The sequence below is a fragment of the Cynocephalus volans genome, chromosome 2 (genome assembly GCF_027409185.1).
Source record: "Cynocephalus volans isolate mCynVol1 chromosome 2, mCynVol1.pri, whole genome shotgun sequence".
NCBI classification, from domain to species: domain Eukaryota; kingdom Metazoa; phylum Chordata; class Mammalia; order Dermoptera; family Cynocephalidae; genus Cynocephalus; species Cynocephalus volans.
In genome coordinates, this window is record NC_084461.1 from 34,270,968 (window position 1) to 34,298,009 (window position 27,042).

Genomic DNA, 27,042 nt, shown 5'->3' on the forward strand with positions numbered 1-27,042 from the left:
TTTGGTTCTTCAAGTGCATCCGCAACTGTGCCCATGATCGGTGATGGTGGACTGTATCACGTGAAACGGTGGCAACAGCCAACCAGGGACACCAGCCCTGAGCTTCTGGTGACATCGGCTGCCATTCTGGAGGATCCAGTCGGCTGTTTTCTCTGTCTTGTCCAGTTCTCTGTAGCTGGATCTCCCTCCACCAGGCTCCCACGACGGCTGCCTTCCTCCTCCACCTCCTCCTCCTCTGCCTCTGCCTCCTTGGTCCTCATCTTCCATCTGGGCAAACATTTCCTGGGAACCTTGGTCCCTTTCTTTGCACTGTAGCAGGAATGCAATACACAGCAGTCTCTGGAGCCGGAGTCAGATACATCCACACCTTTTAGCGGAATGCTTTCTTAGAATATGGTAAACCAGGTTATCGTCTAAAAATGACAGGTCGTCATCGAAGGCGATGGGTCTGCAACATGCCCGCCCTACTTTGTCACTTGCCAGCCTTCTATTTCTAGATAAGTTTTTTAATATTTTGTCATACATTGTCTCAGCTGCATCGCAAGAACCACTGCAGTACCTAAAGATCAGTTCCTCCTTGGTTTCATAGCCCAAACCCAAGTCAGTGACATTTAAATGTACAGCAGTTAAGACACAACCCCGGTTCTTGCCCCGCTGGCCTCTCCGACCTTTTCCTCTGGAATTCTCCGGGTGGGCAGCTGCGGCCTGCCGATTCCGCTCTCTTCTAGGAAGCACTGCCATTTGTTTATCTGGCGACCTTTTCAGTCTTTTAATGGTGGCTTGAATAAAATCCATGACATCATCAAACTGATCAGGGTAGTCCTCTGGCATATTTGCTGTTCAACAAGAAAACAGAAAATGTCACATGAGACAACAACGACCATTTCAAGCAGTCTTCTGAATCAAAGTGCCCTCTAAAGTCAGCCAGAATTGGACCCAGAGCAAAACCATCAGCTGGTTAAGTGACCACTGCAATCCCTCAAGAACAGAGGCTAAGATGCACCCTCCAACACTTCACAGAAGAAAAATTATTTAGTTGAAAGAGGAGACTAATGTGGCCAGTGACACACTTCCTCGTAGTAAACAAACCCTTAGAAGTCTATTTTTCATTTGAATAACATCCTTCATTTTTAGCAGGTTGATAGAGAGATTGCTGTGAGAGGCTGGTTCTCTAAGGCTGTTTTTCTCTCCTAGTCACATAACCTAGAGTAGTGGTTCTCAAACGTGACCGTGCAGGAAAAGACCCCGGATGCTCACTGAAATGCAGATTCCTGGCCCTAGCCTGGGAGACCCTGACTCGCTTGGTCTGGGGAGGGGCCAAGGAATCTGCATTTTTAACAAGACCCTGATGCCAAGAAATTCTGATGTCAATGATCCATGGACCAAACTTTGAGGACCCCTGTCTTAGAGAGTGAAAAAAGGTGAAGTCTTCCCACATTGTGACTTTCATCTGGAGTATCCGGTGCTCTTCCCTGAAATGTACACTTCCTATGATGGCTGAGCAGGTTAAGAACCATTCAGATAGAACAAGGGAAGAGCTCAGGAACTCAACTGCATGTAAAACCTTCCTGACAAATCATTAGGGAATGAAAAAACAGCTTATATTTCCCTTAAAAAAGAGACTAATTTACCACTTCCTCTAAACAGCATGCCTTTAACAAAAAAGTATGGTGGTGCTGTACCATGGAATTTACATGTGTCATAGCAATTAACGAAATGAGATGCTGCTTGTGGATAGATACAGCCCTGACCCCAGGGGTGGGCCCAGCCTCTGCAGCAGGCTGTCCCGTGGCTCCCACTGTCTGGCTGTGAGGACAAGGGACATCCACTTCAGGGAGAGCGCATGGAGGATCAATGAGGGGATACTAAGCTTTCGGACACCTTGGGGTAAAGTATGAATGAACAATCCCCTGGAGTTTTCCTGCCATATTCCAGCATTTGCTTTGGCAGACTGAATAAGAGAAAAGTAACTATTGGAACAATTTAATAAATTTCTAAAAGAGGAAAGCAATTCAAACTCTATGTATAGGTACTAGGCCCTTTATGCTCCCCTCATTCCATTTTCAGTTAATTTAGTATGTTTAGGTTTATATGTGGCTTAGAAAAATATACCTCAAAGGAGCTGTTAGCAAGAATAAATGTTTTTTCCTGAGGCTAAGTTAAAGCATAGAAAGATTACATTGTATCTAATCTACCTCAAATTGTTTTGTGATAAACTTAACCTGTTTAATTGTTAAAACAGATCAGGTATCCTATTGTGTAACAGAAAATCTAGCTAGGGTGACTTAACCGTGTGTGTGTGCGTGCACACGTACATGCATATACACACATACATATATAATATATAATAATGAAAAGAGTGGGGATTGAAATCCCTAGAACCCCTGGTTGCTTGATACCTGAAATTGAGCCCTGGATGGTTCGGCTGCACAGAAGTCACATAGCTGCTTCTGCCCTGGCCAAAGCCCCGTCATCTCTTGCTTTGGTAACTGCAACAGCCCTCATTTCCACCCTTATCCACTTCAATCTATTTCCCACCCAGCAGCCAGAGGGATACTCTTAAAACGTTAACACAGACATATCCTCCTCTGCTCAAAACCCTCCAACGGCTCTCCATTTCTCTTGGAATAAAAACCAAAGTCCACACTGGCCTAAAGGCCCTGCCTGACCTGGCCACCCCCTTTGCCTCCAGGCTTTGTAGCCTCTGACCTCATCTCCTGCTTCTCCGCTTCCTCCCTCCCCTCCCGCTGTCCTTGCTTCCTTACTGTTCCTCAAACACAGAGCTTCTCGGCCTCAGTGCTGCTGACATTTTGTGCTGTCGACATTTTGTGCTGTCGACATTTTGTGCTGTCGTTCTTTGCCGTGGGAGGCTGTCCTGTGCATTGTGGATGTTTAGTTGTAACCCTGGCCTCTACCCAGGAGATGCCCGTAGCATCCTAATCATGACAAACTAAAGTGGCTCTAGACATTGCCGAATGTCCCCTGCAGGCAAAATCATCCAGGATTGCGAACCACAGCTCAAACACAACCGGGGACTCGGGGCCTTTGTGCTGGCTGTTCCCTCTCTGCCTGGACCGCTGTTGCTCCAGAGGATGCGTGGCCACTCCCGCATCTCCTTCAAGTCTGCTCAAACGTCACTGTCAACAAGTCCCACCCTGACCTCCCTGTTTAATGCACAATCCCTCCCCAACCCCTACTTCAGGTCCCCCTACCCTGCTCCCCGCACCATAATACTTACTACACTCTATCTACCTTATTTCTTATGTTTGTTACTTGGCTTCTCTGACAGAATGCCAAGGCCAAGAGGCAGAAACTTGTTTGCTGATGGAGCACGAGTGCTTAGAATAGGGCCTGGTCCCTGGAGGCCCCCCCAAACTGTTTGTTGAATGAATCAGATTACTTTAAGAGGTGGAAATAGAGTTCTTCATTTTTCAAGGGAACACCGGGAGTTCAGCTAACTGCATCCTTAGGAAATGAAAGGCTCCAAAATAAACAGCCCACATCGCACAGGAAAGCTATTCTGCCTTGAATGACACGGTCATTGCCACCTGAGAGCTGCAGAATCATCTCCACACTGACTTTCCCTCTCTGGCTTCCTGCAGCTGTAAAGCCTTGGCCCTCGATGCCCATCTCATTCTGGGTCTCCCAAAGGGCCTGTGCCCCCCGGGGACTGGGTGAGCAGGAGAGCAGTCCTGTCATTTCCTTTGAACTGCTTTCTAACCAGACTTCCTTTAGGAAGTTTTACTTTTAAAATTTAAAAACAAATTTTAGATCACTCTAATTTAAAGAAACAAACTACTTATTTTAAAAAATGAGCTGCTTCCGCTATTTGTGATTTCTTTCAATAATCAGCTATTATAAGAGGAAATAAATACAGGTGTGTCCAGTTTAAAAACCATGCTTGTATAGAAATCTGAACTTATAAAACAGGATATATTGGGATGATTAATCAAAATACAAAAGAGTCTTCAAATTCCAAAGAAGAGACTCTTTGTTTTATAAAAGAACTCACACCATGGTGTCCCCAGCTCTATTCAAGAATTCCTGAACAGATCATTAACTTAGGAACCTGGGAACACAGAAAGTTAAAATCGATTAACATTCAACAGAAGATTAATCAGAAAGGAGGCTGAAACATTACTAAAATTTTAAAATAAGATAATGAGAAAACATTCGAGTTACAACAGGTCAACTTATACTGGTTTAGAGACTCATTAATTTATACAAATTGCATAATTTTATATTATGCAATATAAAATTTATATATAAAATTTAAGTATATAAAATTTATATATTTGTAATAATATTAAATTTATAATTTTATATTACTAGAGTTATAATAATGATTTGAGTCAGCATTTATAGTATTCTTATGTAGCTCCCTGATACTTTTGAAGTTCTTGAAAAATTTTTTCCCTCCTTTTTAAGACATACTGACTGCATGGCTTCGTCATGTTTACTAGATAAAATTCAGAATGCTCAGTTAAATTTGAATTGCAGTAAAGAGTGAATCAATTTCTAATGTAAGTAGTCCAAATATTGCATAGGACAAATATTGCAACATTTGGAACATGCTTATACTTCATTATGAGAAAATTGAGTCCCCTTTTCCTTATTTTAAATGCTACTTGGCCTTCTCAGGGGGACCGGTGTGGCAGTGTGAGTGCACAAACTTCTTAGGATTTTGGGAGGTGTGATGAACAGATCACTAACCTTGAGTTAAAAGGCTTCCTGGTTAACGGTGGACACACGTCAGCATACATTTGTCCAAACCCTTAGCATGCACATCACTGAGAGTGAACCCCAATGCAAACTACAGACTTTGGGTGACTATGATGTGTCAGTGTAGATTCCTCAACTGTAACAAACACACCACTCCCTCTGGTGGGGGATGTCGCTAATGGGGGAGGCCATGCTCCTGTGGGGGGCAGGGGTATATGGGGATCTGCGTACCCGCTTCTCAAATTTGCGGTGAACCTAAAACTGCCCTAAAAATAAAGTCTATTTAAAAAAAAAAAAAAAAGCTTCCTGGCACCTGGGAAACACTTGATAAATGTTCGATGTGTCAAACTGAAGGGTGTAGCTAATGAGAACTCCCTTTGATGGAAAAATCTTCATACCTTGTTGCTAATATGGAAATATTATTTAAGCCCCAAGTTCAGGCTATAGGTAACTCTTATTGAGCTGGGGCTTTTTTTTTTTTTCCTTCACGTTCTTAAAAAATAGAACAAACAACAAATATTTACGCTGATAGTTTCATATGGATATGGATTCTGGAAACCAGGAAAGGGCAACATTTTTTTTTTTTCCAAACCACAGAGCAAATAGGTTGTCTCTTCCAACTATTCTTAATTCCAGTCCTTTTGATGCTGATTGAGTTCATTTGTGGGAGAGGCAGCTGGAAGGCAATGGGAGACAGACACCTGAGCAGAGGGGTGCTGGGCAAGCCTCACTGAGCCTGTCCTTCAGAATTCTGCAGAAGCCACTCATCCAGCCCAGGCAACAAACTCCCCTCCACGCACTGACAAGCTCACGACTGCCTCAATCTCCCAGCATTGCACTGAGCTGAGGGGAAAGAAAAGGGGTTTGACTTTGTATTAGTTCCCTAAATTAAGACTTAATGGCATATCACTTTCTTCGTCATCCTACAAAGGGCTTGGTAGGATGTCATATATGCAAATGATCCCCATTAATATTAAGTTTGATAACAAAATACTTGCAAACCACAAAAGAGGAACATTATTAAAAAAAAAATAGGTCAAATACTTGCTCATTTCCCAGGCCCACTTGGAGGACATATCTTGGAGAACACGTCTATCAAAAAGCTAAAATTTTTGAAAACTCAGAATGCTCAAATGCATTGAAGTCATCCTTCAGAGTGCAACCAAGTATTCTGGCATTATTGTATTTAAAATATTTTAACTTTGATGTATCCTTTGTATAAACAGTGCTATTTAAACAAACGAAACCTTGTACTGGTGCATGACTCTGGGAAGAAACCATCCACTACAAAGACTTTGCTTCTCTTAATTAAGGGGGAAAAATAGTCAGGTCACCTCAGGAAAAAAGTAGTGACTATTTTGTAAAGCTAATTGGGTTTTTATAGGAACAATGAGGAAGGCTTAGTGTATTCCCTATAGTAATTTAACTAAAAAGTACATAATTCAAAAGGTTATCTTGGTTAAGTTGGTATCAGTGGACAAAGTATTCTCCTAAAATGTCAGATTCCTCTTAAAAGCAGTGAAGGTTAACCATATTTTAATCAAAGGGTCACTTTCATACATAGCTGGGCTGTCCCCTCACCATGAACACGCTGGGAGTCTAAGCTGGCCTTTGGCCTGTCTTCAACCTGTGGGCCTGAGAGGGAGGCAGCATGGGTCGTCCACAAAGTGGTGAGGACATAGCTCCTCACCCAGAGTGGAAGTGGGCTCCGAGGATGGAGGGACATTCTATGAGGCTCTGAGGGTTCCGGAGAAGAGGGGGCCTGACCCTAGTACCCATTGTGCCCCTCTCTGGGAGGAGAGATCTTCTAGGCCAGGCTCGAGATCTGCTTGCTCCAGCCTCAGTGGTGCAGGGGCCCCAGAGACAAAGCCCGGGTGTTTCTTGCTCTGGGGGAACCAGCCTCTCTACCTCACTGTGTCCCGGAAGGGCCAGAGCTAATATGCTGAGGTCAGAAGGTTGAGCTGCTGCCCAAGCCAAGGCCACACAGGTGAAAGGCATGTCTGAAACCAGCGCCCAGATGCCCTCACTCAGGTGGTGCCCAGTTCTGGGATGGAGCTAGATGCTGGGTGTGAGGCCACAGGATGCCATGCCTGGGGCTGCTGAGGTGCTTGGCAGCGATCCTGATGTGTCCAGCCTCCCATGAAAGGCTGCCTGCAGACAGGACGAAGGTGGAAAACCCCTGGGGGTGGGAAACATTTAATCTGGTATTCTTTGCCTACCTATACTGTAGGTAAAGTACAAATTGCTTTGTAGGCCAAGTATCTGAAAAATAGAAGTTCTCTTTCTATATACATACATAAACACACATGCATGTGTCTACACACACACATACACATTCATACATGTTTATGTGAAAAGATCAGCCTAGGATTGATGCAACTCCCCAAGGAAACTCAACTAATGTCATTTTCTTTTTAGAGTAAGTTATTTTTACCTTTCAATACATACAAACATAATTTTCTTTCACTAATGTTAAATTATTATAAGAAGTATATAGCTGAGTCTCACCTTTAAAATTCCTCATGTTACAAAATTTCATCAGGCTATACCTTAAATAACAGCTTCCTTGAAGTGCTTAGAAATATTACAGATATGAAGGCGGAATGGATGTCTGCTTTACACAACATTAACCATATACTTGACAACATCCCTGCCAGGCTAAGGTAGGGATAAAATATTATCTCCCTTTTACAAATGGGAAAGCTGAGCCTCAGAGAAGGCAAATATTTGCTCAAGACCACATGGCTAGTAAATGTGGACTCAGTTGGTTTGGTTTCAAAGCTTCCAGTCTGTTCTAGGGCTGCATTCTGCCTTTTTGTTTGTAAGTAAACATTCTACTACCATGCAGCTTTTCAAGTATTGAGGCATACGGTAATTTACTCTGAAACAAGAGCAAGATATGCTGGTTTCACCTGCACTCGTTTACCAAATTCAGAACAGGAAGAGAGAAATACACTTTCAGCTGAAAAATTCAGTATGAACTTAGGTCCATTAAGTAGATCCCACAGTTAGGCTGCTGCGGGCCACAGAATACAGTAGATTGGTTTGGAAAAGGAAAAAGCCATGCCATCCAGGGGCATCTCCCATGGCTTGATTCTTGCATACCACTCTAAGGCAGATCTGGCAATTTCCCAGTTAAATCCGGAAAACTAGCAGCCAGCGGCGGCAGCAGATTCAGACAGAGCGGCCCCGTCTCCGGAAGCGCCTTAAACTCTGGCACCAAATGAGGAGCGTCTTGGTGCAGAGCTGGAGAGGACAGAGCACAGATTCCAGTCGTGAGGCAGTGCGTGACCAGCCGCGTGACCTTGGGCTGGTCACTTAACTCTTCTGAGGTCAACTTGATGCTTTCTGGGGCCCTCCCCAGCTCTAAAGTCCTACGACGAGGACAGTCTCAGTTCTGGCAGAAAGAGCTGCCGGTGGTTGGTTTTCGGTCACCTCTGTCAGGGAGAAGACCACCTCCAGCTGATGCCCCAGTGGGATTCAGTTCAGCCGCCACCATCAAGCGCCCAGGAAACCCTGCAGGAGGTATTTTAGAAGCCAGCAGTGTCAACCTCTTCAGTTTACCTCTTGGCCCAACACCTCTGCTACATCACTAATCCTTTCTCAAATCAGGCCCTCTTCCTGGGCCCTATTTAAGAGAGGTGCAAGATGTGTAGAAGAGACCCTGAATGTGTGTCTGAAAACACCCGATTCTAGTGTGAGGCATTCTTCAGCCTCAGTTTCCATCTGTAAAAATAGAAGAGGACCCAACAATCTCCGAAGGGACATACCATGTCAACATGCTGTAATTCTTCAGTCTCCAGCACCCAAAAGCTAAATGCTAAACTTGCCATTTTCTTAAAATCTCTATTTCATTCATTTTTGTTTTTGCTGCTTCAAGTATGCTTATGTCATACCCAGCTCATGACTCCAAGCCTAGAATCGCCCAGTGCAACGGGTACAAATGGATCATGAGAGCCTCACAGCTTGTCCCTGAAGGTGATCTAGGGGTTGTCAACCCTTGTTCTTAGGTGACCTTCAAGGACCTCTGAAATGTGCAGTGTGAGTCCATGAGAATGTTCCAGTTCTCTTAAAAATTATGTAGAGTTTTGTCATCTGCTACTATTTATAAGTGATGATTTTGCCACTTATTTGAATTAAGAAAAAAAAAAAAAAAGCCCGTAGGTCACTGAGCACTAAATGCTGATGCATCTTATATTATGTAAGGGCCATCCGGCTTTCCTATTTTGGACATGGAATTTACCTAGCATTAGATAAACGGTCCTGCTCATAGGCTACTCTTGGGTTAATTTCAAGAGGGGTCCACAACATCTATTTTCCTTAAAAAAATCACTAGCCGAGGTAATTTACTAAGTCACTGTGACCATGTCCAGAGCTACCAGTGCATTTTCTCCATGACCAGTGCTTTGTTGACAATAAGGCATGACATCAGTTTATTTGAAAAGTATTTGGGTTGTAAAAACACCACTGTTTTGTTGTTTTAAAAAAGCATTTCTGGATTCTCTCAAGGCAGAAGAAAAAGACCAACCAGAATGCAAGACAATTTAGAATATAGAAAAAGGAGCTTGGGTATACTTTTAAAAGCCACTTTGCCCCCTAAGATGCCATTTTATTTACCCTCTTTACCCACTTTGGCTGACATTACACACACATACTAGTTATACTATATCTTGCACTGTTATCTTACAACTCAACTATGAAAACTTGTAATCAATGTACTTGGAAATTACTTGATGAATACAAATAGCCAGAAAACTCCACTCAAGGAGAGACAGACAGTATCTTCCTTTTGTTACTCAGATTCTGATTGTCCTGCTCTGATGTCTACGTACGTGGTCCATACTAATAATTTTACAATAATACGACATGGTGTCCTGGTGAGAAAATGTGCATTCTCCTGCTTTTAAGTCAGGAAAACACTCAACAGGGTGTCCATTTGGTAGCTAATCCATGTACACCTGGTGTGAGCTAAAAGCACTCCATAGTCAGTAATAAACACCTCACACTAATGAGCACACACCATGAGCCCTGCTACTGCCCTTATAAAAAACTTAACAGGAAAAGGCGAGAAAGTTACCCAGTAAAATTAAGTGCAAAAAAGCCGCTAGGGAAAATAATCCTTTGAGGTGTTATCCGAGGCAGGTAGTTATGGGGGTTGGGGGAGACTCCAAAGGAACCTGGTAGAAAGTTTCTGCTTTTTTCTGCCCTGCCCCAGCCTGAGAGGCCACAGGACCCCATTGGGATTCTGCACTCAACTTCCTCAGCCCTTCCCAGGGGACCAACTGAGTACTGGGTAAAAGGAACATTGAGGGCCTCGGGGATTTGGATGAGAAGGAGGAACTAAGAGAAGATGACAGGAAAATAAAGAGGATGAAAAAAATGTTCTGTATCATTTAAACCCACTTAATAGATTCCTGTGGTCGGATATAAGAAGTGACTTTCTAGCCCCCAGTGAATGAATTCACAATCTCAAAGACTCTTCAGGTAATCAGACATGGGTATTGTTTTATTACAACTACATGTGCAGAGCCCCAATGCCTGATTTTCTCCTTGCTGACTTTCTGATGCAGTCAGAGTTACATCTGATGTCCTGGGCCAGCAGGAGGTGATCTTGTGGCATGGTTACAAGCATGAGGGCTGGACTCAGGCCACCCTAGGTCTCAACCCTGCCTATGTTGCTTAACCCTGTAAGCCTCAATTTCTCCATCTCTAAAATGGGGAGTCACACCTTTACCTTCAGATTGAGATTAATAGAATAAATTAAGAAAAGAGTTCAGCTCAGTGCCTGGCCTGCAGAAAGCATTTAACAGATGATGCTAAAGTAAGTCAACGTGGTTGTAATGTCTGTGATGACTCTTCAGCAATGTTTACACAGGGGCAGCGGCACAAAGATGAACTCTACAGTCTTTAGACAAAGCAGGTTTACCCCTCTAAAATCCAGACACTGTTCCTTTTTTAGTCTAGTATATTCTATAGAGGAGAGACCTCTGTTGAGAGCCTGGAGTGCCTGGCATGGTGGTCTGCGAGCAGACGGAGCAGGCCTGTCTTGGGAGCTTGTGCTCCTAGAAAAATGCCTGACAGTTAACCACACAAATATCAACAGATTCCACAGCCCATGCATGGTATTTCTGTGTCCACTATGGGTTAGAGCAGAGGCACGTGTCCCTCTCGGGGTACACGAAGGTGCAGAGCCTACGGGTAGTTTTAAGGGAGCAGTGCCCATTTCCACAACTTCTACATGTGCTACGTCCTAAAACTGGTCTGCCTGCGAATGCCCCTGCTGCTGGTCTCCTTCCCCGTGTCCCCTTTTACAATCCCCTCTCTACCGTGCCAGGAGAAGTATTCTTCCCATCCACCTCACCTATTTTACTGTGGGGCCCTGTCTCAGGGAGAAACACCTTTGGGTGCCATATAAAGACATTCAGGCATGTATGGCTCCTTGGGAGAAACTGATGTCAGGTGCCTCCTGATGTGAGGATACAGCATCATGAACGCAGTATATTCCAAGGGTGTTTACCTGAATCTAATCATGGAAATAATCAGACAAATCCAAACTGGAGGGCATTCTGGGAAACAGTAAGCAAGAGAGCCCAGCTTGTCAATGTAAAATTGATGAGTTTACAAATCAAATAATTTCCAGTACATTTGTTACAAGTTTTTTTAGTTGAGTTGAAAGACTGCAGTTCAAGATATAAAATGTCAATGTCACTGGGGAAAAAAAAGGCTTTGGAATTATTCTAGATTAAAGAAGAATAAAGAGACCAGACAATCAAATGTAAATTTTGATCCTGGATTAAAAAAAACCCCAAAACTATAAAGAACATTATTGCTATAATTATGGAAATCTGAATATGGACTATTTAATGGATAACAGTATTTATCAGTGTTAAATTTCCTGTGACTGAGAACTGAATTGTGCTTATGTAAGACATTGCCCTGTTCTTAGGTGGCACATGCTGAAGTATTTAATATTATGATATTTGAGATGAATTCTCAAATGGTTCAGGAACAAAAGTGTGGCAAAATGCAAAAAGAGGTCAACCTCAGTGAAGGGTATATGATGTTCACTGTACTATGAACACTTTCTGAGGGAGCATCTCCTATGAATAAATAAATCAAGAAATACTGAAGTGGGCTGCTCCAGGTTTCATCCTGGCTCGCCTTGGTGCTTTATCTGTGTGTCGGTCCATCTACCCACCCATCTATGCATCTTATAATTAGGATCCAGAAGTGTGATGGCTGTCATGGGTGTATATTAACATGTGCATTTGAATGGAAAGTAAAGTTAGACCTTTTCTGACCAAAAAGCTAATTTATTTGAGCTAATTAGTTTGATAGTTTTCCATGAACTGAATAAGCTAAATTTGCAGGTCCAAATTTTTGCCAAAAATACATTTAAAGCATATATACAGTTACTGAATGGGCTGGAAATGACATCTGGTACAATTATTTAAACTTATGATGAGAAATTTTAGATGTCAACTTAAAAGTGTGCCAGACTTTTCTGACATTCTTATTAGCAAGTTCACCCAGGCAAAAAGAGTTTAAAGACCACTGCCTTTTAAAACCATGCCTTTCCACCTCAGTTATCTTATTAAAGTCACTACAAAAGTGGGTTTTTCCTCTACTGAGCTAACTAGTTTCCCAGTGGTGACCCAAACTCTGCCTATGCAAACCAACTCCTACTCCCACTGGGGCAACTGCTCTGGCACTTGTGGGTCACACTCGGTTTCCATGTGAATGCCTCTCTTTCTGGGCAGAATGGGGGTGATCTGAAAACAAGCATCTCCCACATGGCCTCCCCAAAGCTATCTGCCTATCAGGCACTTGAGGAAAACTTGCTTTGTTGCAAAGAGTTAGGGAGCCTTCTCCATTGCAAAAAGCATCAATATTATAGGAATACTTAGAGAAATTCATGTTTCTCTCCTTTAAACATCTTGATCTGGGCTTTGAAATAGCCATGAATAATACTGGTCTAGGCCCTCTGTGGCCCAAATAGAAATCAAAAAAAGGGCCTAAAGGAAATTTAATTGTTCCTGCTTCTCCTTTTCTTAGCTTGCTCATTTGATTTTCCTGGAAAATCTATGTTTCAGGATTAGTGAATGTACTTTCAGCAACCCAAATGTTTGTGTTTTCTTAATCTACTAATTTGGGAGCACAGTCTGTGTTAAGCCAAAAAGTACTGGCTTTGGGACTACAATCTGAGGTTTGAATTACCACTTCACCAATTACTAGATTTGTGACTGACCAACTCTCTAGGTCTCATTTCTTCACTTGTAAAATGGGGATAATAGCATTTCCTCTGTCTAGTAGAGCTCAAACTTACTTGATTTCGCAATAATATATAAACCTTATTCAAAGCTAACCATGTGGATAGTTAAGAGGTGCTACAACACTGATTTTAGTTTTTTAAAGGTACATAAACATTTTTTTTTACAATTGATTATAACATAAGTAATATATATATGACCAAGTGCAAAAGTGGGCACTAGTGGATATTAATTCTGTACAAGAGGCATATTTAAAACATTTCTTTTTTCCCACTAACTTTAATACTAAGTTTTTATTTGCGGCTATTTACTTACTTAAGGGTTAATGGGTTGATTCAATTGTGCCTATGCCCAGAAGCTTTTTAAAAATGAGAGCACAATACTTTAAAATGAAAACTATGCCTATGCTATAGACTCCCCTCATGAGCAGCCTGGGTACTGAGGTAACTTGCTGCTAGACAGCTTTGAAGCAAGATACTACTTGCTGTCACCTGCCTGCTCCAGAGGAGCCCCACTGACATAGAAAACAGAGCAAACACCCTCTTTTCTTGTATTTTATAGTATCTCATCTGGATATCACTTACCTAGATATCTTAAATTCCCACCACTTCTCAGCACCTCTTCCCAGGACTTAGAGACTGGTCTGTTCTCCTCCTGTATCCATCACCTACCCCTTCCCCATATCATGGTTACAAACTTTCCCATGCTGCTTCTTAGTCTGGAATGTCCCCTTTCCTTTTCTCTTCCCTCCCCAATATCCATCTCTCAAGTGTCACCTCAAATCCTCCTTCTTCCCTGAATTCTTTCCTCCTATGATCTCCAAATCCCAGTGACCTCATCGCTAGGAATTCTTACTGTGACTGCAGCTACTGTAAACTCTCCCGATAGACATATCTTACCCATCTGACCGACAATCTGCACCCCCATCCACCCATCCACCTGTCTATAGTTTACTAGATCACAAGCTATTTAAGTTCACAATTCTGCCTTTTTGATGCTGCACAGCACCTAGTACATAAAAAATATTGAATACTTGCTTCTTGATTGAGCTCAAGTGATTAATTAAAGAATAAGTATTCTAATCAAATGAAAGTGCTTTGGAATGTGAGTGCTAAATAAAAAAAGATCAAAGGGACATTAGGAGGGGAAAATATCAGATAGCTTTTATTTTAACATCAGCTAAAGTAGAATCTTTTGAGCATACTGCTCAGGCTGTTGGATCAGTGTGAAGTTCTAAGACTGGCCAATTCAAATTAGGCCTTAAATAGATGTCTCTAAACAGTAATAGTTTGAAATAGGTCTCCAGTCTGGGGCCAGAGTAAGATGTTGTTCTAAGATGTCAAGTGGCCTCCTGAAAGAGTCTGACGTGCAATTTCTTGGTTCCGAGGCCCTGCCCAAGTGGCAGAGCCCATTTCCGGCTTAGGTGGTTACTTTACTACGGTATTGTTCATTCATACAGTCCTTAAGCAAGAAGAAGCAATACACGGATGGTGCTTCTTTATTCGGAATTCTATACCTCATAGGATTAGATTTGAAAGCTTAACATTTAACCAGCCTGTTGCACTAAAAACTTCCTCAGCTGTATAATGGTGGGCTGAAAGTTTACTAAAAGTTTTTTACTGGGCTTATGAAACATTTTAAATTAAATGTCCAGCTGGGATCATTTAAAACGTAAACACTACATTTCAATACAGGTAGCCTCCAACTCACAACACCCTTATCACTTACATCTCTGGCTCCTTTCTTCCCACGAGGGAAGAGGGTCTCCCTCACCCCATGAAAGAGGGAGTCTGGTGGGAAAAATTCCATAGGAAATATGTCAGCTCAGAAACTAGGGAAGGGACAGGGGCAGCTGACCCGGGGGCAGAATCCCAGGCAAGGCTGGCCTGCCTACATGCTGACCAACTGACTGTGGGGCCCAAAATAGCCTGCCCGCAAGGCCTGCATTTCTTTCACTCTCTGTACTGTGTTGTGCTGCTTGAAATTCCACCATTTAGAGCAGCATCCTGGCAGATGTTGTGGCAGAAGAGGGAGTTCGCTGGGTGCCTGGGGAGGGGCCCCTGGAAGTAGGAGGGCGGCAAATAACAACTATGATACCTATTTATGGAGCTCGGGCTTCACAAAGCAATATCTCGTTTAACCCTCACATCAACCCCATGAGGCATGTTTAATAATATCCCTATTTTACAGATGAGGAAACTGAGGTTTAAGAGCTGTTAAGTAACAGCTGGTTAAGCAGCAAGGCTGGGATCCAAACCCTAGTCTGATCTGAATGTGTTACCTTGAGCTTTTGCTACTCAAATCTCCCTGATTTCTTGCTCTATAACCTCCTGCAGGTTATGGCACCCAGGGCAGAGACTCTCACCTGGTAATACTGTGATTTATAGTTCAGTTATATCATAGTTTGCATAGGTTTTTGTGGGGTAGCCTGAGAATCTGATAGCTTGATTTAAAAGATGTTTCTATAGGAAATTTTGTGACCTGCTACCAAACTGGTGGAATATAATACCATTATCTTACAATAAATTGGGATTTGCCTGTAATTACAATTTAACAATGCTCAATGTTTCTTCTAGTTGGCTTCCAGTTGCACAAAAAATTAAGCCCACTTTGCCAGCCCAAGGTTCCTGCGTGTTTAGTTTTTCATGTGTACTACACATGTACATTTACTAGGAAGTATGTTCCATGAGGGCAGGCACTTTTGTCTATTAGGTGTACCAAGGTATCCCTAGCACCTAGGACAGTGCTTGGCATATATAAGCATACATTAATTATTTGTTGAATGAATACATGCATTTAGATTGGAAAATTTTAAAACCATATTGCTTTATGCTTTTACTTGTGAAATATATTTAGAGTTGAGATGTGAAATATGACTACAGTGAATTAACCATCAATTAATTCAGACAACCTTGTGGAATGTGGTTTTAGTCAGTTGAAGACCTTCCTCCCATATAAAGTGTTTTCCTTCTCCCATATAAAGTGCATCTCAGTGGTTTGGGGAGACTCTGGCCCTGGTTTCAGAAGATCTGCCTCCTGCCATCATGGAACTCTGGTACTTTGGACAAGTTGCTTTACCTCTTTAGGTCTCAGGACCAGAAAGGATTTCTTTTCAGCTCTAAAAGGCTACGACACCTGTGAGTTTCTCTTTGCAGATTCCTCACACCTGTTCTAATCACCCTTTGGAGAAGAAACTGGCAAAAAGCAAAATGAATGAACAAAGATGGCTAAAGAGAAGAGTCCTGGTGCTCCAATAGGAGAATCACAAGTCCTTGAGCGTGGACAATTAGAAGTTGCTATAGGAGGAAGCCATGGATCATTTACTTTAGAGCTAACTTCTCGGCCAGCAAGTTAACTAATTATGAATTCTATTTAGTTAGTTCATTCTGTGATAATACCAGGAATTGAATTCTGGATGTTTCATTTATATCAGAACCAGCAGAACACATGTGATCTCAAGGGTGAGTGTGTGGACCAGGTACAGTGCAGTCCCCCTTTGAAAAGTGCAGAATGGGGGCCAGCCCCGTGGCTCACTCGGGAGAGTGCGGTGCTGATAACACCAAGGCCACGGGTTCGGGTCCCATATAGGGATGGCCGGTTAACTCACTGGGTGACGGTGGTGCTGATAACACCAAGTCAAGGGTTAAGATCCCCTTACCGGTCATCTTTAAAAAAAAAAAAGAAAGAAAAGTGCAGAATGACTGTCAACCTGGCACAAAAGATCTTTGCTCAATCACTAAGTTACAAGCATTTCAAGGGAACTAGAGGGATCAGAATTTATGGCACTTTCTATTTTCGAATGAAATGCAGTGACTTAATGTTTTTCTACATAAGCCTTAACCAGTTGCACCGTGTACAGGGCAGGATATAAATGTCAGCACTGTGACAGGGGCGTGTTGACACTGGTGGAGCGTTCAAAGTCTGCACACTGTCATTATTTTGCCTTCCCTGCACTGACAGCTTGCTACCGAATTGAACATACCTGGAAGGAAGTCAATTTGGCTTAGAATGCAGCTCAGTTTCTCTATGGGAACATTTCTCATTCAAGTTTCCTCTAGGATCCTATTCTAGAGGTATCCTATTGGGCCTTCCCAGAGATAAAACAGAATTGGGTGTGTTCTGCTGGTTTAAATGTAAATAGAGTAGTCAGAATCTTGTCCATGGATGACTGAATATTAGTTTTGGAGAAGGGAAGTAATCTCCCTCCTCCACCCCACAAGCAGTGGGATCAATGCTAACTTGCTTGCTTTGTGACTTATTTGTATCATATATGAACCACAGATTTTCTTAGGTATTATCAAGCCATAGTGATTCAACCCTGGCTGCACATTAGACTCATTTGGAGAACCTCTAAAAGTCCAGATGCCCAGGCCACATCCCAAACCAATTAAATTTAGAATCTCCTGGGGTGAGGTCCAGTATTGGCATTCTTTAAAGTTGCCCAGGTGATTCCTGTGATCATGATTTCTTATGAGTCTCTTCACAAAGGAAGGTTAGAGTGGCATGTGAAGGACAAGGGACAAATCTCATAGCCATTGGCATTTAGGAGCAAAAAGGCCTTTATTGTAGAGTTGTAAACTGTTCACTGAGTTTTAAAGTAAGTAAGTAACTTGTTCAAAGTCACAGAGAGAGTTAGCAGGAAAACCAGAACCAGGAGCCAGTATTAAATATGCCTGGGTAGACAGGATACTAATATGGCAATTAAACCTCTATGAATCAACCAGCTCATAATCAGGCACAGTCATTCTCTCCTGAACGTACTGGTTAGAGAACTAATATCTGTCACTGTGTTCCTGTCCCTCTGGCCTATGCTGTTCTGATCGATGAAATGCCATTAATCAGCTCTCATGGGTAGTGCTCAAAAAACAATGGTACTAAATAGGGGCATTTAAAACTTATTTAGTGTATTTAAATACACTAAATTTGTGATTGAAACGAAAGCCTTTAATGACAGATTTATATAGTTAATTGACAGAAACTCTTGGAACAGTTACTTTAATTGCAAAGGATCAACTATGTTCTCTAATCCTAAATCACTCTTAAAGTCTTAATTTGCCTTATGAAAAAATGAACTTTTTCCCTTTCTTAGGACTTGTGAAAGATGCTTTTGTTGCTGTAATTAAGCATAAAATAAGTCCATCACATTTCATGGGTTGTTTCCTAGCCCAAGGCCACTGGATTTGGGGGACTCATGGCTGACTTGTGCAGGTGGCTTCTGCTGTGGTTATTATGACCACAGTTTCAAGTGCAAAATAGCTAAAGGGATAATTCTAGGGATAAAGGAAACAAAACAAAACAAAACAAAACAGCCAGGATAATACCCTGGCGGCACACAGCTTACTACCGCTCTATTTTGAGGTTGTGTCCAATTTTCTACTGCTATCTTTATTATGTACATAGCCCTCCAATAGCTCCTAGAACTTGCAGTGTAGCATACCTCACTTTAAGCAACAGATAAACTTCTGAAGAGTGGAGGGTAAACTTTATCAAATCACAGATGACATGTCCTAATTGACATGCTTCTAGAACATGTTAATTTTTTTTTTTTTTTTTTTGTCATTTTTGTGACCGGCCGCACCGCGCTCAGCCCATGATCGCACGGGCCATCCTTATATAGGATCCGAACCCGCGGCGGGAGCACTGCTGCGCTCCCAGCACCGCACTCTCCCGAGTGCGCCACGGGGTCGGCCGGAACATGTTAATTTTTAAGAGGGAAAAAGCAGACTAATTTTCTAATAAGAATAACCCCGTCTTTTCTTCAGAGTTAGCATGGTCGTATGTGGAGTGAGCTAACTACAGCTTTTTTCCCTAGTCCCAGCCAGCACTATTTACAGTTGTCTTTCTAGAGCCGGAACTTTTCTGAACAGATGTGACACTGCCCAGATGCTTGTTCTGGAAATCGCCGCCCTTCTGTGTTTTCTCTGCCTCTGGCTTCGTTTTGTGAAAATCCGGCCTCTGCCCTCGCAGTCTTAGTTTCGGATGAAAGTGCAGTAGTTTTCACAATTCAACACAGCCAGGCACAGCAAAACATAAAGGGCTTTGGAAGAGAGTGAAAATGGGAAGAAAGTAAAAACGGGCGTGTGTACACGAGGGGGAAGCGGGGAAGAGGGGACAACTGCGTGTGTTCTGGCGGTGCTGGTGCAGAGAAGATCTGTTCATCGGGATGCTAAAGGGACAACATAAAAATTCGATAACCTCTGCTGGGCAAAGCGGCCAGGGTCACGACAGGCACAGGCAAGGCGTCCGGGGCCGTGGGGCAGCCGCGGGCGGCCGCGCACCCGGAGGGGACCGCAGCGCCCGCGCCGCTTGGCCCGCGGGTCAGGAGGCCACCCGGCCGAGCGGGCCGGCTCGAGGTGCGTGCGGGCGGCGGGTGGGGGTGCGAGGGGGTGGCCTGCGGCCCCCCGCGGGGAGGGAACGGTTCTTACAGTCACTGCTCAGCGCGAAGGGCGCGCGGCGGCGGCCGAGGGAGCGATCTTCGGCGGGCGCCTCGGGAGGCCTCTTACCGGCGGGCAGCGGGAAGGCGGACGCGGTGTGGAGCAGCACCAGGCAGACAGCCACGACATCCCATAACTTCATCTTAGAGTCCCGTCCGGCGGCGGCACCTGCGCGGGCGGCGGGAGAACCGCAGAGTGCACGTTAGGCCTGGGCGCCGCACCCCGCGGCTCCCCGGGCACCCCCCGCCCGCTCCACGTCCCCGGAGCTCCCCACGAACACCTCGCACTCCGCGTGCCGTCCCCAGCTGCCCTTCTCTTCCTCCGCCACCGCCAGGAGGCCGAATTTTGAGCAGGGCCGCTGCTCCCGCCGGTAACCCCCCAACACAACGACACCGGGATTACTGTCCAGTCCCCTCTCCTGGCGCACAACGTTCCCCCATTCTCTGGGGGGCAACAGTGCAGCCCCCAGCTGCGTCCTCTGCCCCAGCCAGAGACCTGCCCTCACCGCCCGGCAGATCCCACGGGCCTGGGAAGCAGCCCCCGGCCCCAGAAGCGACCACCCTTTCTCTTTGGGGATAAAATGAGCGCACCCCTCTCTGCCTCGGTCCCGATCCTGCTCCCGGATAGGCGGGGGCAGGCGCGGTGGCACCACTCAACCCGCCCGCCGCCCACACTTCGTTCTTCCCACCTCAGTAGGTATTTTGTTATTTGAATCTGGAGTTAGTAGGGAACTTGGAGCTTGTGGCCTGTATGGGAGTATCTGGGTTACGTTACTTAACTCCTGAAGCATCAACTCCGCTTAAAATACTAGCTCCTCCTCAAGGTTACGAACATTAAATGACGCATGAAAAGGTGCAGCGGAGCACCAAGGAAGTGCCCAACAAATGCTTTACCAAGGCCGTCAGGCAGGGATCGCATTTGTCTTGAAAATTTTAATCCTCGTGGTATATCTGAAAACACTCTTTTGCTTTTATTTTTGCAGCTTTGTGAGATTCTGTCCCTAATTCCTTCCCAGAGGAATTAATTCCCGGAGGAGTCGCTAGCTCCCCGCGCCCCTGTCACGCCTGGACGATTGCACCCGGCCCCTGACGCTTTGGGGGCGCTGGAGCACGGGAAGTCCTAGACCTTGAGACGGCGCGGGTGGGGTCTCAGCCCTTCCCAGCGAGGGGGCTCCATTTGGCTTCTCAGGCCTCACACCCCGAGAAAGGAGGTCGCGCAGTCGGAGGTGGGCGAGGAAAAGGCACTGTCAACCCAGGGCCAAGTCCCACTCAATTAGGGAGTGGGGAGAGACCGAGGCTCCTCAGCGTTCGGTGTTACCCGGTCCCCTCCTAATTCCAGTGTTCCACTCTCCAGAGAACTTAGTGACTGCAGAGAATTCTCACGCGGAAACTACGAGATTGATGCCCGTCCCGGCTCCCGGTGCAGGCCACCCGGAGAAGCGTTCAATTCGCCCGCTACCTCCCACGGCTGCGGGGACGAATGCATTTTCCATCCCTTGGGCGTCTGTTTGCTATGCAGCTGCTGGGCTCGGGGAATGTGTAGGGACTAGGAACTCCGAGCGACCTGCAGCACCAAGCGCTTCAGACCGCGCCGGCTGGTTTGCAAACCCAAAGCAATGGCTCTGGGTAAAACTGCAGCAGGCCGTGCAAAATAAGCGCGGAGAGGCGCTTTGGCAGCCGGGACCGGGAAACGCGAGGCCTCCCGTCCCCTTGGTGCCAGCTCCCGGGTGCGTGCGAAATGGCTGGCGGTCAGCAGAAGCAGGGAGGCACGGGGTTCACGCGCCATTCCCAATGTCAGTGCCCACCAGCAGGAAGGGACAGAGGCACCAGATTTCCCTTCCGCATTAAGAGGGTTTCTCCCCTTCTGCTTGGCCGACGAGGGCTTTTGAAATTGGACGTGGAGATCTCAATTAGAAGTGTGGTGAAGCTGGCAAAAGAGGACACAGTGGAAAACTCCCCGCCTCTCCAGAGGAGGCTCCCGGCTCCGGTCCCCGCCCTCGGCTGGGTGCCGCAAGCGCCCCCAAAGAGCTCCCCCTTCTCCCCGGGAGGGACGGGGAGGGCGCATTCTTCCCTCTGAGCGCCGCCGGGGCCGGCTCCAGTCCGAGCGGCTCTTCAGCTCCCGGTATTTGCTGGGCGGGGAGGGGGGGGCCGGGGACTCGGCGCACACAGCGGTCTCCTAGGACGTCGTTCTCAGAGTCCATCTGAACCCCACCCCGCGGATTCCTTGTTTGTCTCTTTGCCGCTTTCCCCAAACACATCTACATCTGCCCGGCGTGTTTTCCCCCGCAGCCACTGGCCTTTTGCTACACGTACGAATTGCTTGACGCGCTGCCACGCGCGGGAACCTAATTCTCCTTTGGAGGTTGGCTCGGCCAGGTGACCCAGGCTAGTCTCCCCTCTGGGTTCGGGACCAATGCGCCCCGGCAGGGCCAAAGGTGGGTCCCCAGGCCTGGGGCGGAAAGGACGCCCAGGAAAGCGGGAGGAGTGTCGCAGAAGCCGCCGCCTGCCGCGGGGAGCTTCTGAGTTCCCGGCACCAGAGGGCACCAGAAACCGCCCGCGTCCTGTAGCGCCCACACGGCCCGGAGGCCGCGTTGTCATTTTAAATGTAAGACCGGAGAGCAACCGCTCGCTCTACAATCCTCCCTAGGTCCGAATTAGCCCGGGAACCTGTGAGTGTCCTCACAGGAATCCTCCTTTTCACGCTCCTACCCCTTCCTTCTCTCCCTAGTTTCCTTCTTCCCACTTCACCTGAGCTGGTTTCTTGGCAACCGGCTTTTTGACCCTCCCCCATTCCTCGTGTCACAGTGACAGCTTCGCGGAGAGTGAGCGCTGTCGCTGTCAGTGCCCCCGCACCTTCCCGTGCCTGGCAGGCTGGGACGTTTGTTTGGGCTTTGCCTTCAAGATCCAGGTCTCAGGGAGAGAAAAACGCGGTGGGGCGGGGCGACGGGTTTGCCATAAACTCGGGGTCTTCTTCTGGGGTAGGGACAGAGAGTGCTGAAAGATCCATTGCTTTTCTTAACTGCCTTGTGTCCTTGATTGATGGAGGAATTATTTCCCCTTACCCGTCCCCCCCTCCCCCCCAGCTGCGGGACCCGACACACGGGAAGGAAGAAGAATGCGGGACACTGCTCGCAGGCAAGCTGGAGAGGGGGTCTGTCAAAGGGTCCGAGGGCAGGTTCCAGGTCCGGAAGTTCCCGAATCTCTTGCGGGAGTGGGCTAGGGACGCGGCGGGCTTCCCGGACACCCGACACTTGTCACTTGTTGAAAAGGCGACACCTTTCCCGCCCAGGAGAAGGCGCAGCGAAAGTGAGGGCTTGGTGGAAGCCAAGGCGGGGTGGAAGCCCCGCGGCTTTGCAGGAGGGAATGCGTGCGTGTGTTTGGAAACATCTCTTCCTTGAAATACTTGAGTTTTCAAAATACTGAGCAAGCGTCGAGCGCGCTCTCACAACCGCGGCAGGGGCCGGGGGGGTTGTGTTTGCCCCCGCCAATGAGCAAAAACGTTGCGAGCTCGGGGCTGGGCAACCCCCGGGGGCGCGCACGTCGGCTCTGCAGGCGGATTGTGCCACAGCCCAAACTAGCGAGGCGCCACGAGGCTGGCTGGGGGCAACCCGCGAAGGTCCATTCCCGGCCCCGAGGAGGGTTTCTTATTACCGGGTGGGGCTCGAAACCAAGCCATCGCGGAATCAGTCCCGAGGTGGCTGAAGGTAGTGGTGGGGAGTATTATTGGGGAGGAGGCACAGAGTGCAGAAGAGAAGTCATTAAAATAATCACCTCGATGGCCTAACGGAGACCTTGAGGAGCCCCGAGTCTGTTCGAGATGGAGACTACCAAGGGAGCCCCTCTCCTAACCTCGACGGGAATGGTTAATTGAGGTTGAGGGCATTAGGAAAGTGCCAGCAACCGGATTCCGAAAAGGGGAGGCACGCAGCTTTGCACGACGGCACGCGGAGGAGGTGAGCCCTCTATTTTTAGGCTCTAGGTATCTCTGCAGCAGTCCCTCCCCAGGCCTGCTCTTTCCCTTGGAACAGACCAAAACAAGCTTAACAGTAAGTTATGCTGTTGGCAATAGTAATATCTTTACAGCTGCACGACCGGAGAAGGCACTCTCTGGCGGCGGTGGGTTCGAAGATGACCCAAGCCCCGCACCGTTCGGGGACTTGAGAGAGGAAACCTCACCAAATCGGGAGAGGAAACTGCCCCTCTCTGCCATGCCGGGGTCCAGGCGCGCCCCTCCTCAAGGCCAACATCTCCTGCGTTCAGCTTCTCCCTCTGTCCTCCTGCAGCTTCGGCTTCCTCTAGTCTTTCCACTTTCCACTCTCACCGCCTGCTCTGGGGCACAGCCGCGCCCGCTGGCGACGCAGGCGCCACCCGCTCCCTCCACCCCAGCCCGCTCCCCCACTTACCTCGGATCCGGTCTCCGCAGACCCCCAGTTGGACATTAACTCCAGGTGCCCCGAGTCCCAGCCAGGAGACCCATCCGGGCCGAGGGCAGGAGCGCGGAGCCCCGCCCAACTGGACAGGGGCTAGAGTTCGCAATCCTGGGGTCGCGCGAGGCAGCAAGGGCGCGCAGAAGGTGGCGGCCAAGGTTCCCGTAGCCGCCACGGCAAGAAGCGCGAGGGCTGCCGACAACTCTCCCGCCGTCCCCCAGCACCTCCAGAAGCCGAAGTCCGAGCAGCCGCCGCCGCCTTGGGTGGGGGGTGACACGGCTGCGCGCGCCGCGCTCTTGGCTGGGGCTGCACCGGCCCGGGGCGCTGCAAGAGGTTCAGCGGCGGCCGCCGTGCTCTGCGCCTCCTCGGGGCGCGGTGTCTGGGAGCACGAGACGGGCCTGTCTGATGCTGCCGCGGGAGCTGAGGTCTTGCCTGGAGATCCGAACGAGACACCACGTCAACCGGCGCGGGGAGTTCGGTGAAGACATGAGGGCGCCAGGAGCTCAGGCTGGTCGTCGAGAGCCCGGGCCGGGGGGCCGGGGTGGGGGAGGGGAGGCGCGGGGGCCTGGGGAGGGGAGGGGTCGGGCGGCGGCGGCGGGGGAGGGAGCGGAGCGCTGCGAGGAGGCGCCGGAGCTCTCGAGGCAGGGGCGCCGGGTGCGAGTGGGTGACGCCGGGCGCCCCTCCCCGGGGTGCAGGGACAGCGCTGAGCGCGTGGAGACGCCGCCGAGCTCGCGCTTTCTCCTTGCGGGCTAGATCCGGAGGAATGTGCGGAGCTCCGCTCAGACCAACCGAAGGGGCAATCCGAACTTGACCGCGGCGCCCGCGTCGGGCTTCGGCCCCGCGCTCGGAGGGAGGGCGCTCTGCCGGCTGGAGGGCGACTCGGGGCTTTCCTCGCGCCTGTCGAAGGCTTCCTTCCTCCTCGGGGGTCTCGCCTTCTCGCTTTTCTGCAGGGCAGAAGGCAGCGGCGAGAAGAGGAGCTGCCAGCCGGAGTTCTCCTGGCACCACGAAGGAGAGATGTGCAGCGGCCCAGTGAGGGAAGCCGAGTGTTTGCCAGGGGACGCTGCGAGGGGGGATGAATTTATAGGGCTCTCACTCCGTGACGTGCCCTCCAGTGGCTTTTCTGATTCGCTTTCTGACCTAAACACACATTAGTTTAGTCCCCATGCTAGGGCCAACACGGTCTCCAAATATCTGCTGGCTGAAGTCAGAGGCTTTGCATATCATGTATTACATGGCAGGCAAGGAAGAAGGCTTCTGAGGCTGGCCGGCTCCTCAGTCCTAGGCTCCATTTTCATGCTGTTGTAACATAATACCAGACATGGGGTAGGCACATACATTCAAAATCCCAGTTCCAGAGGCGTAAGATCACTTGATCAGGAACAGGTCAGGGGAGGTTGGGCTAAACCTGCTTTTATCCAGATCTTCAAAAATGCAGATGGGAAACCTAAGCAAGCACCCTGTTGGGTGCCGAGCTGCCAGCGAGCAGGGACCCAGCCCCCACTGCAGAGCTCTGTGAATGGGAGAGGTGAGACCTTTTCGGCATTCCTTCTGTTGGTGAGCTCACCATCAGAAGCAGCCGAGCCTTTTGTAGAGGACACGAGGAGGCCAAGCCCTTACACACCCTGTGCATAGGTATAACCATAAGTACGTTTCATTTATGTGGGGCATGAAATTAGCTCTACTTTTAAAATAATGTACTAAATAAGGTATGTCTTTGCTAAGCAGAAACCTGCTTTCCGGAAGCCATTGGACCTGAATTCAATGGGACCTCTTTTATTTTATTAGCTTGGGTCAGGGAAAGTGTAAACAGGCTCGGTTTACATCCATGTACCTCTTATTTTATGACTCATCTGGTTGTTGTGGAGTATGTGTTCTTCAAGTAGCTGATACAGACAATAGATGGTGAAATGTGTGTGGCAGTGTGGGGGGAAGATCATGTATTATTAAACTTCTTCAGAGTCAAAGATCAGCTACTTTGGAGGTTTGTCAGTGAAGTTAGTGTGGGAGGAAAATTGTTCTTACTAACATAACTGTCATTTAAAATTAAGTGAAATGAAAGTCAAGTCATTCAAACATACCTTAGCTGAAATTAGGATGCTCTCTGCACTTCTGCGGAATGTGACATTTCTTTCTTTGATAGATTTATGGTAGAAATGTAGATGGATTTGGAAATGGGAGGGTGGAATAAGCTTAATATATTTACCCCAGTTTAGCATTGCTTTTGGAATTTGAAGACAACCCTAATCAGTGTTCTTACCATGAATGATTTCTTCATTTTCAGAAGGCTTTTCACGGGGATGGTCAGGCCATCCAAGCACCTGCAGTTATTTAGCACTTGCTATGTGCCAGGCTGATTGGGCTTTTGGGGGTTGCAAAGAACAGATACCACTGAGTTTACCCTAAGTAATGGGAGTTGACTGTGGAAGGAAGGCTGACCGGAATCTCCACCACTCAGCCACGTGTCTCCGAAAAGCCTTCCGGAAAGGCCACCCAGCCAGGCCTCACGAAAACTGGATTGAAGTTCAGGAACTGGAAGGTCATTCAGGATACGGCTCTGGGACTGGGTTATCTTGCTGCCCCCTCAGCAGCAGGCATCTGCTGATGCCTACTAACAGGCTTAGCCGCCAAGGTGATTCAGCTCCTCTCTCTTGCTGTTTTCCTCTGGGTGTCCTTTGGCTTCTGCTCCTGCTACCAACTGCTCAGCTCTCTGTTGATCTCACATTTAAACTCCTTTAGTGAAAGGATCTAATTGACCCTGCTGGACGCTCACCAGATGCTGGAGTTGGACTGAGGGTTTGTATCAGGCCTCCTTATAGGTTGCAGGACACCCTGTGGCTCAGCAGACCTTGGATCAGGTGCCTAGTTGTGGGCCAATCATTCATGTCCAGGATGTTGGCATCACAGGGTGTAGAGCCTGGCCACCTTCCCTCTAGAAGCTTCCTAGGGCTGCTTTCCACCTTCCCTCCACAGTGGTGTTCCCTCAGAAGGAACTGTATTAATGGCAGGCACTTGGAGTTTTAACAGCCCTCTCTCTGTGTACTGTAAGATTAACAGATAAATAAGATACAGCTCCTGGGCTTTCATAAGCTCACCATCATATATATGAGGTGCTCATGTCCTGGAGTCCAATATTCATGTGCCCAGTGAAACCCTGGGGAGGTTACAAAAAATACTCACACGTAGGCCTTAC

At 47.4% G+C, this 27,042-nt stretch overlaps 1 protein-coding gene across 4 annotated transcripts; it reads right to left on the reverse strand.

The window, feature by feature from the left end:
* Positions 1 to 335: 335 nt before the first annotated feature.
* On the reverse strand, positions 336 to 24,288 carry GDNF (glial cell derived neurotrophic factor). 4 transcript variants are annotated; one of them, XM_063087385.1, is made up of 3 exons: positions 23,829 to 24,288; positions 19,496 to 19,594; positions 336 to 836 (listed from the first exon to the last, which is right to left on the reverse strand). In XM_063087385.1, exons 2-3 carry the CDS (start codon positions 19,566 to 19,568, stop codon positions 352 to 354), a joined length of 558 nt encoding a protein of 185 aa, XP_062943455.1. In that variant the 5' UTR covers positions 19,569 to 19,594; positions 23,829 to 24,288; the 3' UTR covers positions 336 to 351. The 4 variants fall into 4 exon arrangements, with proteins under 4 accessions (XP_062943455.1, XP_062943454.1, XP_062943453.1 ...); XM_063087384.1 differs by having other exon boundaries at positions 19,418 to 19,594; XM_063087383.1 differs by lacking the exon at positions 23,829 to 24,288 and adding an exon at positions 20,320 to 20,344.
* Between the last annotated feature and the right edge of the window lie 2,754 nt (positions 24,289 to 27,042).

Coding starts and splice junctions, on each gene's coding strand:
- GDNF (XM_063087381.1), bottom strand. CDS start 20,344: ATGCGATCCCTGCCTGACGGCCTTG. Junction 19,595..20,319: donor ATCCCTGCCTGACGGCCTTG/GTAAAGCATTTG, acceptor CCGCCCGCGCAG/GTGCCGCCGCCGGACGGGAC. Junction 837..19,417: donor CTTCGCGCTGAGCAGTGACT/GTAAGAACCGTT, acceptor CTTGTTGAACAG/CAAATATGCCAGAGGACTAC.